Here is a 13,943-nt window from a genome sequence, read left to right as displayed (position 1 = left end):
ATACAAATACGAAGATTTTGGGCAATAAAAGCTTGCAAATACAATTTAGCAAAAAATAACCAAATAAGCACATATAATTATTTTACATTCGCTTTTCATTCACAAGGTAACTTTTTTAGTGCAGTTGTAAACAAAGTAGACACACACACTACATTTAAGGTTTTGCCCCAGAATGTTTTCGACACACATGCGGGTCCACCACCAGTTTATCAAAGTACTCTTGTTTATTTATACACATGATATGAGGGGAAGAGGCAAGAGGTTGATTGTGGATTATTTCTGGAATAGTGTCACATTAAAATTGTCCCCTAAAATTGTTCTTAATAACAAATTGGGCCAAGTTGATTCAGCAGCATTTGTTCAAGTGTCACTTACGCGCCATATTGAAAGACAACTTTCAGACAGAATTTTTCAAGTTGTCAATTAGCTCAAAATGACTGAAAACCTGATTTAAAAAATAATAATAATACCGATGCAGGGGCAGGCAACGACTAACCAAAAATCTCATCCTCAGAAGAATTTGACGCCTTTGCCGTCATCAATGCTGATGAGCTCGGCTTTGCCTTCCGTTTGCAGTGCCTGCAGTGAGCGCAGCAGCATCCACTCTTCCAAGCCATGAAACTCTGGTTTCAAAATTGGAGAAAATGTGAAACAATTATGGCGTGTGGGGGACATAAGGTGTGTATATGAAAACTTGGCGACAAAAGCGTACCTTCGCCCTCTGTGTCGTCACCGTTGGAGAGCTCGTACAGCGTGAAGACTGTGTTGTTCATTCCATTTTTCGATACCTGAGACAACAAGACAAATATTTGTGGGCAAAATCTGTGAAAATATATATACACGATGTGTGTGTGTGTGTGTTTATAAGCTCTCATGTGCCATGTGTGAATTCCTGTTTTTTGTGTTTGTGTATGTCACAGGTTCCTATGCTTGAATGCATTGCCTCACCCAGTGATACAAAAGCTTGCCCCATTCCTCTGGGCGTCTCCACATCACTAAACATCTTGACTTGTTCTTGTCCAGCCATTCCAGGTTCCCTGATTACCACAAATACACACAATAATTGAAAAAAGACAAATAAACAAAAACATTCTGGTTTACCTTTTTTCCTCAACTCCTCAAACACGATTTGAATTGCTTCCATGGATAATTTTCCTGCCATTCAGTTAAGGAGGTCACAAACAATTTGACAGGACATATGCAAGGTCGTTTTCAATGAGCTTTTGAGAGGATACGTTTAATCTTGCGGTTGTTGAAGACAGGGCTCTCCTGTGCCTCCATCACGTCCAGGGTGTACAGCTTTTGATGGCGGCAGTAAGTCAGCGCCAGCGAACACCATGCCGCCAGCTGCTTCTGTCTCGTGTCAACATTGGGTTGAAGCCTGCACATAATTTTTGTAAACAATCATGAATATGAGACTTATATGAGACTGACACTTATAAAGCATTGTTTGAAATAGATACTAAGATGGATGAGATTGAGGTAAACAAGGTAATTAAAAAAAATAATCGAGTAACACTAAAATAAATTGACACTTAGCCCCAACATCAAACTGATTTACAAAGACGGCTACAGTGATATATTGCAGGCTGTTGACATAGTAGCGAAGCATTCTTTCTTTGAGGGCACACAAACACCTTTATGAGTCATTTGAGTGTCGTTTTTAATAAAATGTTGCATGTCCGTTATGTGCGAAATCAAACAAAACCGCAGTAACATTGCATTTTGGATTACACACAAAATTGAGCAACTCTACTTCCTTAGCGCTTCGGCTAACGAGCCGGTTACTGTGAGAATAACATTACAAAAACAAACACTTGAAATGGACAACAGGTTGAAATACAGCTTATGTGTTTATTTTAACATGTTTAAATTGTGGTTTAAAGGTGTACTCACGTGAAAAAAGGAGGAAAATTATACTGCCACGGCCACTCGAAACTCATCACGGCGGAAGCCCTGAGGCATGTCCCACCCCAAAATGGTTCCGACAAATCATAAGCGCACAGTGTTTCCGTATGAAACAATTTACTACAATGTGTGACATTAGTTATAAATGTTATATAGAATATAGATAATAGATCATTTTAGTTTACTTTGACAAAATTTGTTTGTCTGTTAGATCCAATTGCATGAAAATCCCGAAAGCAAATTTCCGGAAACGTGTCCGTCAAGGAAATATTCCCGATTGACATGAGACGGAACGCAAATTCAAACTGTAATAACGTGTACGTAATATTATTTTTGGTTCGAATATCTTACTGGTTAAATTTATCTATCTCACATTTCTGACGTTCGGTGTTCGAATTTTGTCTAGCGTGGTATTGTCTAGGGCTGGTCTGTTTGTGGGCTTTAAAATGTCCATAGTTGTGTATATGAATATAAATTTGTCTAATTGAATGTCCAGTGTCTGTCTTGTGCTTTCCCACTTCTTTCCAAAGATCACGAAATCTGAAAAAAATATAACCAGTAGTCTTTATTTACAAAGTTAATTTATTATGGAAGTACTCTGTATAAACTTTCAGCATATGTATGCTGTCTATTACATTTCATTTAGTAGCCGTCTCTCTAGCCTGTTAATCTTTATGTACAGTAGTTGCATGTTGCCATTAGACTAACAATAAAGCATATATATTGTTAAATTAAAAATGCTACATCAGATTTAATTCACAAAGGCTTACTGATATTAATAGCCGTATTCTATATTACAATCAAGTCATAAAATGTGCAGCATTAAATCTTCAAATAAAAACAAATTCCTTCAGCCTGATTGGAAGAGGCGCTCATATTCGTGAAGGATGAGCTCCACTATCTGGTTCTGAAAAACCATGTGCATGGCGATGTTGCCAGACTCTGCCTCGGGGCGTAGGAGTGTGGGCCCGAACACGATTGCAACGTTGTGCCCCGTCATGCGATTGTCCTCGCCACACTGGATGACCCTGATAGGACACGACACATGGAAGCATTGAGATCAATACACTCAACACTCAGGCCTGTCTGCAGTCTTTCTTAGTAGTATCGAAACAAGCAAAAACTAGAAAGAACTTGAGACACTGACCTCCGTAAATGTCCGAATAAGAGGCTCATGGTGTCGTGATTCGGGATGGGGAGGGATTTGATCAATTCATAAATGCAACACACCTTTGTGTTGTAATCAGGAATTCCTGCAATCGGGAAAAAAAATACATTGTATAAAAAAAAAAACATAATTATGCTTACTTTTTGGATGTGGGTATTCATTTAATGCTTATTATATCAGCCTTGGAGATACAAATTCATACTAGTTCCGGACACAGCATTTAATTCAAAAAACATTGCCAGAGGCATTGGCCAGCGCTTTATCGGCACCCAACAAATTCAGGAATGGCGCTCCACGTCATATTTTCAACTCCCGAATAAATTTGTGAATGAGTAAAATAATAAATAAATTGTAGCTAAATGAGAGAAATGTTTCTCTAAAGTTCGCCGTGATAATATAAGTAAGCCGTAATACGTGACCGCCACAACGGCACCGCGCCTGCGTTGTCTGCTTGCTTTTGTCGTTTAGTCTTACTGATAGCAGAGATGAACTTGTGAAACAGGTTGTAGGGGAAAAGCGGCTCAGGAAGTTCGCGAAAGAACAGTTTCAACGCTCCGGTGAGGACGTGAGCGTCCGCCCATTGGCCATCTTCAAGATCCAATTCCTCTGTTGAAGACATTACATAACAAGACACAAATATTTCCACTTTGTGCTTTTTCACCAGTGAAACAAAGATAATTTATTCAAAGCCGTAGAACAACATCGCCGTTACCGTGATCTGCCTTGAAGCGCAGTTTCTGAATAGTAGCGAGGTTTCCGCTGACCCTGTAGAGTCCATCGATGTCCAAACCTGTAGATCAACACTTATTAGTTGGTCATCCGATTGCTGATGAGCTGTGAGCCTCAGTGGGGGGTGGGTGTTACCTCTCCTCTCCACAGCTTTTATGCATTTCTCCACAAATCTGGGGACGGTGGTCCGTTCTTGCGCGCAAAGCGTGGCCAAATGGCAGCCAAACACGTTTTCTGTAGGCAGGATAGAATACAGACATTCCCCTATTTATGAATAATCGAGTTACGAACAACGGTACATATGAACATATTTGAGGTAACATATGTAGTATTCTCTCCAGTTGTACATGTACATATCTTCATAGAGCATATATTTTATTAAATACTTATTTTTCAGTACAAACCAATAGAGGTTACTTATACAAATCTTAAACATACATTCCATACAAAATATAACACTGAAGCAACTTACGAACAAATTCACCTTACGAACGAATGTCGTTCGCAAGTTGGGGAGCGTCTGTACCGTAATCCCCAATTGGGGTCACACCACAGCTCAATCGGCTCGTTTCAGAGGCTCACCGCCTCACCCACCCGGCCCCCTGACGCAAGTATATTAGTATATTATCAATAATTCTTGTGTACCTCGTATGTATCCTTTCTCCTTCACCGCCTGAAGCGAGGGGCGCTTCATGAGGAACTTGATAAGCTTGGTCCGAACCTTCTTGGGGTCGGTTTCTCCGCCGCTGGTACTGTTGACACCCGATCTGGACACTGACAAAAAAAAAAAAAAATGCTTCACTTAAATGTCAGTCACGTTCTGATTTTTTTTAACCCAATGTAGTAAAAAGCTCACCACGACGCCAGTCGGTCGCAACGTGTTGATCAGCGATGCTGATTTTCTCATACAGGTCGCTACAGTCTTCTTCCTCTGAGTGATGCTGATCCTGGTACTCCTAAAAGACCAACGAGTACATCAGAATCAGAAAACCTTGATTCCGCCCACAATGGGGAAATTTGCAGTCCATAGCAGCAATTTGAAAGGAGGATGGAGTGGGAGGGGGTGAAAGGATAGAAAACAACATATTCTAAGCAGAGTAAAATAAATAAAAATGTCAACTGTATACTGTAAATGTGCAAAACCGTTTCATTAAAAAAACTACATAGTGCAAGTATCAAGAAAGGTATATTGATATATGTAGCTGTATTGCATCAACCCATATTTACAGTACATGAGATGATTACAGACGCTCCCCAACTTACAAACAAGATACATTCCGAACTGTTGTTCACAAGATGAATTTGTTCATAAGTTGCTTTAGTGCTATATTTTGCGTGGAATGTATGTTTAAGGCTTGTAACCTTTATTGGTTTTGTGTTGAAAAATAAACATTTAATCAAATATATGATCTATAAAGATATGTATAACTGGAGAGAATACTACATGTTACTACAAAAATGTTCGGATGTACTGTTGTTCGTAACTCGAATGTTCGTAAGTAGGGGAGGGTCTGTACACGCGTCACAGAACTCACCAGTTGCCTTATAGTGTCCAGTAATATTTTATGCCAGTCGGTGATGATGCTCTCAGTGTCGTACTGGATCAGATACTCAACGCCGCTCTTGCTTTTTAACTGAAAAGGGTCAAACGTCAAGAACGGATAAATGCGCCAGTTGGGGAAAGAGATGTGAATGAAACCTCTAAAACGTTCTTCTTGCTCGATTTATCCTTGGAGGCCCAGCTGATCATGGCACCCCGAAGGTCCACTGTCACTTCCGGGATGATCTGATTGGTCTTGTTCTTTGAACGGAGGAGGGGGGGAAAAAAAGTGAGTATGGCCATAAAACAGGCTGCGCCGCATTCCTGGGACAGAAAATGTGTCAGCAGGCTTTGGAGGTTTTGTCATTTCAGTCACATGGATTGTATTTTATTTTTTAAAGTGCCAAAGTCAAGACAAAATCAATTCAGCTAAACTACCGAAATTCCCGGCGAAGTCGATTTAGGGTCTTTGTGGAAGGTCAGCATGCCTCCATGCAATACGGTCCAGGTCTGGGCCCAGTTTTTCCTGCAAAGGAGCCACAGGGCAAGGTGAAACCAGATAGAATCTGAAGGCACAAAAGCTGCACAATACAAAAAAAAAATACCCTGCCTGTGACTCACCTGACTTTTTTGCCATTTTCAGACACTTTTGTTTTGTTCAGTATTCCGGCTTTCTCCAAGTTTTGCACCTAAAATTCAAACAAATACTTCTTTTTTTTTCGGGGCAATAAGGTACAAATGTAGATTCAAGCATGATCTCTTATGTAAACAGCTGACAAAAAAAGGGATATCACACAGACAAAATAGAATGTGTGTCAAAAAGAAATAGATGTGAACGAACAACAAAGCAAAACTGGGCGAAATGGCCTTTAACTCATTCACTGCCATTCTCAAATTTGTTCAGGTTTTGACTTGGGTGCCGATAAAGCGCTGCCCATGGCCTCTGGCAATGTCAATGAGGCGCTTTTTGAATTAACACACCCGCCATAGATGGATGGGCGTTATCTATGGCTGTCATACTAACAACCCACGTTATAGCGCAGCCACCTGGAGGTCAGGTAATAAGGCTTTCTCCAGAGTTGAAACCCGGGAGCCTTAAGAGGGGTACAGAAGACCACCGTGAACAGATTGTAATGCTTTGCTAGCGCCGAATCGCCAGCCGTTACTTACGTTAGGTTGCGTGTCGGGAGAAATTCCTGTACTGGAGCTGTCGCTGCTGTAGTCTGACGTGGTTCTACGGTGGGTTGGGAAGAAACTCTACCAAAGAGTCAAAATTTGACATTGGAATTATGAGATGTAGAAAGGCTACTATGAAATATCATTCGCTTGATTATATTTTAATTTTTTGTGTTACTTTGATTTGAATTATAAAAGTATTTATGTGTTCCAGATGTGTGCTTACTGCATCGTCTTGGCCTGAAGCAAGCTGGGCCGGTCCTATGGTTTGTCTCCAGTTCTTGAAAACATTCACCTCTTCAGGCTCTTCGCCGCCATTTTCCTCCTGCGATGCAGGGCCCAACTGAACCGGGACGAGAAATTGTTGAGGGGCGGGTCGTTTGAAGCAGGAGGCTGCTTGGAACATTCGTGCTTACCTCGGGTAGGTTCCACTGGGACTTGGATCCATCTTTCAAGTAGTAGTAAGTCTGACCCAGGTCGTCCACGGATTTGACCCACTGTGACCAAACACAACTTTATATGGTGACCCCGCACCTCACGCTGCTTTCCATTTTGGTCACAGCTCACCTGCTCGAGTGAGTACTCATTAGTAAACACCCAGGTGCCATCGGGTTCCACGTTGAGGCTCCAACCGGCGGGCGTACTGCGGTCCAGGCTGGCCCGGGGAATGATGGCACGGCTTACGTGGGACAAGTCATATTCCCTGTGGGACGCCGGGGGTCCCGGATCCTCATCGGGATCAGGTCCATCTGCACCTGCCGGGTAATCTTCCAAATTGTAGTCTTCCTCGGGGATCGGGGGCTGTGGATTTGAAGTGGAACGGGGTTAATAATTGAAACTTTCAACTTTAACTCATTCACTGCCAGGGTTTTTGTCATTGTCACTCAAATTCCAAGACACACATAATATTGAATTTTAGGACTACATAAACATTCAATACCGCATTAGAAATCTTACTCTCTTCTTTCATCAGTAAAAAAAAAAAGAGTTAATTCCTAAATTATATGGGTCTGGAGTTATATGAGCTTCAAATGGGGGCAGTTGTACAAAATAAAATACATACATTTGAGTCATATAGCGCTTTAACAACAGCGCTAACATGGGAAAAACATTGCAGGCCATAGCCAGTGCTCTATCGGCACCCAAGCATGAAAAATCAAAAAGATTTTTTTTACAGTACATTAAGACAAAATGAAGACCAACATCTCAGAAAGAACGGCAGCCATGTTGTACTGCTGCCACATCCTTGTCAAATGGGAGCGACTGGCATCACCAAAGGGTTAAATCCATTAAAAAGGAGGCTGCACTAGCTGTCTTCCCCTGAGCAAAGCTAAAACAGGAAACAGGAAGTAGAACAGCCAGTGAGGTCCTCACCGACTCATCTTGATGAAAGCGGTGCACACTCATCGGCTCCATCAGAGGCGGGTAGGGGCTGAGCGGCTCAGGCAGCTCCCATGACGTCTCCCCAGACATGGCGTTGTAAAAGTACGGGCAGCCACTGCGCTCATCCACCGCCTGCTCCCAGTCCGATGTCCAAGCCGGACGGGATGCGGTGGACAGGTAGTTGGTGGGAGACCGAGTGGGCGAGGTGGGAAGTGGTTCGGGGTCACGGAGTGACTCGTTGGTGGGCTTTTCCCAGGTGGTCTGCCCCGTGACAGGGTTGTAGTAATAATCCTGACCACTGTCTGGGTCAAAATGCACTTCCCATCCGTCGGCGTCCTGCTGTCGCAGCGAGTCGGTGGAGTCCTGGCGAAGTTGAGCTACGTTAGCGTAGACGGGCACTCTTTGGGTCTCATCGTCCACCTGTAGGGGGGGAAAGGGGAAAAAAGTACACGATTCAGAACAAACACCTCTGCTCTGATAGGTCCGGCACCGCCATATCTGTCCATTAGGGATATATATAGGGCCAGAGTTACCAGCACAACTTTAGTTCGCTGACGAAGCTCTTCAGATGAGGATCGAAACGAATGACACTTTCAAACAAGTACACATGACGGCTGAAGAAACATTGTTAATCAACGTTCCTTCCACTATAGGAATATTTCTCATTTATGCTCGTGACAGGATTAATTTCTATAATGGTGCATTCGAGGGTCATGGGAAAAAAACAGCAATGATGCTTTTTTTTGCTCTAGAATGTCAGAATCAAGAAGGGAGTCGTCATGCTGGGATGTGCTGCAAGAGGCTGTGTTGTCAAAATGTCGAAACAGCAACCCAAGCAGTTTTAAAGTAGACATTTTGTTTTTTTTCCCACCCCCTCCATTTTAAAACAGTGTCAACAACATGGCTGGGGAATCCTTAATAAAATCTAAACCTATTTTTTCAGGATTATTTTCAAGGAGAATACACTCGCCATTGTTTCATGTTTCAGACGTGACAACCCAAAAACAAACTTCTAGATCGGAAGTTCTCCTTCCACCATCTGGCGCGATCAAAAACAAAAACGCAATTTCCGGCAATTCGGCGTGTGAAATGTGGCTTTGCACCCTTCGCTTGAACGACTTGTCAGACACAGGAGAATAAAAAGTGACATGTTTCAAACAAACGTGAGTTTTTGTCACCGTTTTTTTGGGGCAGCGTCGGGTCAACACAGGAAGCAGATGGCACTGTTTTGTCAGTAGATGTCAAAATATGATAAAAGATAAACTACACACTTAAAAAAACAAATAAAAAAACGCTATCACATGTCATTAAAGGTCACAACGCCTACCTGAAGCGATGCAAGTGACTGGGCCAAAACCCGCTGGGCCCGGTGACCCGGACACACCCCTGCATACAGGTCGACCATGTTTTATCTACAGTGGTCCGCCCATTGGAGAGCCAAAATATCTTCGATGGAGAAGACGGTTGGGGCAGACAAGTGAAGTGCAACCGCGTGTGTGACGGAAAGGAGAACTGCGAGCAGCAGGAAGGGTAGGAGGGGGCGTGTGTGTATGAAACGATGGAGGGTAGAGGGTAACTGTCTGACAACAAGCACAGATGTAAAAAAACAAGACAGTGCGGTTTGCTTGGGCTGATGGAAAAACAAAAAACAAAACAGGAAGTGACGATGGATTCCATCCCAAAATACACATGGGCCAAAATACTACAACCCCCCGCATCAGACTTCTGGCAATGTTTTTTTTCTTTTCCACAAGGGGGCAGCTTTTTTCCTTTTTCCATGTTTGTGCTTTAATCTAGCTTCAGCCATTAATAATAATAATAATAATAATAATAATACATTTCATTTATAAGCGCCTTTCAAAACTCTCAAGGTCACTTTACAGTCACAGGATCAGTTTTTCTGTGTGTGAGCAGCGGCAGTCACACGCGCCAGCGTTCACTCAACCAGGAAGTAACTGTAATAGATATAAAGCTAGCTAGCTAGCCAATAAATAGCTAATAGCTAGCCAGCTAGATAGTTCTTTAGCTAATAGCTAGCGAGATAGCTCTATAGCTAATAGCTAGCAAATAGCTAGCTAGCGAGATAGTCGGATAGCTAGATAAATAAACTCAAAATGTACGTATTGCATTGTATTGTATTTTGGACAGCTGTCCTCATTTAAAGCTCATATAACCCCAGACCTATATAACTTAGGAATTAACTATTTTTTCTGACAAAAAAAAAAACGAGTCTACGGTTTCATATGCTGCATTGAATGTTTACATAGTCCTAAAACTCAATATTCTGTAGGTCCTGGAGTAATAATGACAATAACCCTGGCACTGGAGTGGACATATGTCTGCACATGTCTGGCAGTGAATGAGTTAACTCAGTTAGATAGTTAGCTTGGATGTTAGCCATGCACAGGGCGCGCGAGGAAAAATATTGCCACAAGGTGTCAGTACTGCTTTGCAAAGCATTATGGTTAATTTATGTGTGCACTTATGGGGAAGCTTAGCATTGTTAACGATAAATTACAGATGTCTCAAAATTTGGGTAACAGGAAGCGTCATTCAAACTGCAACGGGCTTAGTTATATTGTGCTTCGTTTTTCATTGATAATGTTTAACGACTACAAATTCAAATTAACACATATTTGATGAGAGCTCAGTTGGTATATGTGGCTTACAGCGGGACTGGCAAAGCAGCAGCGGCCCCGCTTGATTACTTCACCACTTTAGCAGGCATGCAGTCGCACAATAGGGACACCCATTTGGGGCCCAAATCACGCCACAGCGTGCACAGTCGGGCTATTATTGAGTCCCCCCACCCCGTGAGTCCCTCACACATCCCCCACCACTACCAACTTTCCACTCACATCACACTTCTCATGACCCAGAATCCATCAAAATGGAAGGGATGATAAACTTCCTGCACTAAATTGATCATACTTCCTGACTGAAAATATTGCACCCCAAAATGCATCCCTTTACTCAAGTTCCACAAACAAGTAACTGCCATTTAAATACCTAAACAAAACTACTGTATTTTCTGGAATATAAGGTGCACCTTCAACGAATAATAATAATAAATTTCATTTATAAGCGCCTTTCAAAACTCTCAAGGTCACTTTTCAGTCACAGGATACATTTTTCTGTGGGTGAGCAGCGGCAGCCGCACGCGCCAGCCTTCATTCAATTCGGAAGTAACTCAAATAGATAGAAAACTAGCTTGCTAATAGCCAGCCAATAGATCGCTAATAGATAGACAGCGAGCTAGCCAGCTAGATAGCTTTATAACTAATAGATAGCCAGCCAGATAGCTAATAGATCGCAATCTATGTAGCTAGCCAGATATCCAGCTATGTAGCTAGCTGATGGAATCCGTCAAATTTGAGGTTGAGAATGACATATTTAAAAACCTTTTCCATACATAAGGTGCACCGCATTATAAGGGGCACCTTCAATGAATAACATATTTTAAAACATTTTCATTACATAAGGCTTTTGTATTATGGTATTATATAAGGTATTATGAGGCGCATGGTTAGCTTTTGAAAAAGAACATATTTTAGGTGCAGAAAATATGGTATTTGTTTGCAGAACAGAAAAACATATTTGCACAAAACAAGTAATTTGCTAAGCTAGTAAAGAAACACTCAGTGACCTTTCCTTGATGCGATGACTAAATTTTCAACGCCGGGTGACTTTTCTAAGTAGAGTGATAAGTGGCGTACATATTTTGCTCCGAGTGACATATTGAAACTAAACAAAATATTTCAAGGGGGGGTCATTATTTCAGCTCCTAATGCACGGCCGTATCTGCCTATCCCAAGTGCGGTTACGGCGTGCACTGAGAGCGATATCACGGCGAAGACGGAGTACGTGCATGTTTTAATAAGAGAGAAAGGGTGAGTGAGTGGGGAGGTGTAAAGGGCGGGAAACTCCGCCATGACCTGTTAGAGCAGTTTATCGGCATGCGATGTTTCAACCACGGCCCGTTCACCTCATCGGGAACGCTAAATTAGGTACACTTGACAAGAGCTCTGTTTTGATTGACACCTCAAATGCACTACGGTGTGGTCTCTACTTTTCTTCTCCGGTCAGGTTGCAAGAGGTCAACATATTAGGCACGGCTCTTTGGTATGATGTAGTGCGGCAGATGATTGGTGTAGCTAATGTGTCCGTCACCTTGTCAGAAACATGGTTTTTACTTGTTAATATTAACATAAATAGTCTCTGATATAACCATTGAAATGATATTCTCGGCAGCCACAAGAGTTAAAAACACATTATTATGATTAATATTGCATTTATGCTTCTCAGGAGGCGGCCATTTTGGTTTGTGTTGCCACTTGCTGGTGACTGAAAATGACATCATAGTACCTTCATAATATGAAAATAAATATTCCAAATATTATTTTTCACTTGACTTCCTCTTCGATTATCATTTCAAAGGTTCTATCAGAGACTAATATGTTCTTGGCAGCCCCAGGTCTTACAAACATGTAATTATGATTAATATTGCATTTATCATTGTCATAAGGCGGCCATTTTGGCTTGTATTGCCACTTGCTGTTGTTTGAAAATGACATCATAGTACCTAAAGGCTCAAGTGTTCAGCAAAAGTTTGCAAAAAAAAAAATCCATATCTACGAATCCATGGTAGTCAATAAAGATTGGAAAGTCAATTTGAGCTTTCTGGATTGCAATTTGCAGCCGTGCACGCTTTCTTCCTTTCCTTTCTGCTTTCTCCTGACGTTACCATGCAAACGGCTACCCCATTGTAAGTGTGGGAGGGGGCTGTAACATGCTTTGGCATGCTGACATGCGGAGCTCATTCATTCACAAACACACACATTAAAGTCTTAAAAAAGCCTTAAAACAAACATGTACACATGCACAACAAAGAAGCTGAACATGAGTCACCTGCGCGCCTCGACGTCACCTTTAACACCCCCCTCTCCGGAAACGGGTGCATATTAGCTCACCTGACGTTCAAACAGGTGACATCCAGTTAACAAGACTATTCACGGTGGCAACAGCATATTCCCGGGAGCTTTGAGCAGATAGAAGAGGAGGACGGGCTGCACGTTCAGGAAGCTGCAGTTTAGGTTGGGCGTGGCGGTTGCCTACTTTAACTCCTTCCTGTCTCCCTGCCAGTCAGATGTGACAGTTGTGTCACCTGTCAGACTGATACACTGACTTAGTTGTATCTTTAAGTTCTCCTAGTCAAAAATGAAGCCGTGAAATACCCTGTAATCCTGATGCAAAATGAATTCAAACTCTCTATGAAGGGGGGAAAAAAACTCAAAATCAGCTGGTGTTCATGCCCGAGAGGCTCCTCCTCCTCCGCCTTATTCACATGCTGATGAGCTGGCTGCACAAACCTCTCCCAAACTCTCAACTCACTATTCCATTTAATTCAAATAGAATCTACCTTTCCGATCAAAATGCATGACAATGTGACTAAAAGCTCACAGCCTCCCGCACCCACAAGATATTTTTAACAAGAAAAATTACACGCTAAGTTCTTCACGAAGGAGAAAGAATAGATGATAACTAATCATGTTTTGAGTAAAGTTCAGATTGGTTGTTCCCTGACCTCTGAATTCTTGTCATGTCATTTTCTGTCAACAGTAAATGGCAAAACGCATTTTCCAAGGTGTCATTTGTACATAAAAAAAGTTAATTATAGACTAAATATTCACATTTCATTGGGAAAAAATTCCAAATTTAAAGTGTTGCGTGATAACATGCTTTTGACAATTAACCATAGAAGCGTATTTTCCTACGTTGACATGGATTTGGCGCCACCTTGTGGCATTCAGAAAGAGCAAAGTGTACGTTTTTCAGCAAATGACAATGTCTTGTGTAATTTTAAATTATGTAAACCATTCTTATACAGAAATGCTCTGATCTTACCTTTTCTGTTGTAATGACATCGCAAGTGGGGGACAGATCATCCTCATCTGTTTTAAAAGTCATCTCCACTTTGTCGTGAGGTGCATCCCCTCGCTCATCTGGGCTTCTTTCCGGTGTCACTTCAGCTTTGGGATC

General features: G+C 41.9%; 2 protein-coding genes across 2 annotated transcripts; both read right to left on the bottom strand.

Moving 5' to 3' along the window:
* Window positions 1-67: 67 nt before the first annotated feature.
* vps25 (vacuolar protein sorting 25 homolog) lies at window positions 68-2,046 on the bottom strand. Its single transcript, XM_089015736.1, has 6 exons — window positions 1,897-2,046; window positions 1,236-1,381; window positions 1,102-1,155; window positions 949-1,037; window positions 713-788; window positions 68-623 (listed from the first exon to the last, which is right to left on the bottom strand). Exons 1-6 carry the CDS (start codon window positions 1,941-1,943, stop codon window positions 511-513), a joined length of 525 nt encoding a protein of 174 aa, XP_088871862.1. The 5' UTR covers window positions 1,944-2,046; the 3' UTR covers window positions 68-510.
* A 421-nt stretch (window positions 2,047-2,467) lies between these two features.
* arhgap27 (Rho GTPase activating protein 27) lies at window positions 2,468-9,628 on the bottom strand. The gene is given in 17 exon segments (XM_089015727.1): window positions 2,468-2,936; window positions 3,056-3,161; window positions 3,551-3,682; window positions 3,789-3,866; window positions 3,941-4,039; window positions 4,451-4,579; window positions 4,662-4,761; window positions 5,341-5,439; window positions 5,505-5,606; window positions 5,784-5,871; window positions 5,967-6,034; window positions 6,516-6,602; window positions 6,748-6,903; window positions 6,905-7,018; window positions 7,089-7,322; window positions 7,896-8,324; window positions 9,232-9,628. Coding segments are annotated over 17 exon segments (2,277 nt in total). The 5' UTR covers window positions 9,310-9,628; the 3' UTR covers window positions 2,468-2,758.
* Window positions 9,629-13,943: the final 4,315 nt, after the last annotated feature.

Source organism: Hippocampus bargibanti, linkage group LG15 (genome assembly GCF_051943395.1).
Source record: "Hippocampus bargibanti isolate YZ-2025 linkage group LG15, ASM5194339v1, whole genome shotgun sequence".
Lineage (NCBI taxonomy): Eukaryota > Metazoa > Chordata > Actinopteri > Syngnathiformes > Syngnathidae > Hippocampus > Hippocampus bargibanti.
The sequence above is the reverse complement of the archived record's forward strand: the minus strand, read 5'-3'. Positions and strand labels throughout refer to the sequence as shown.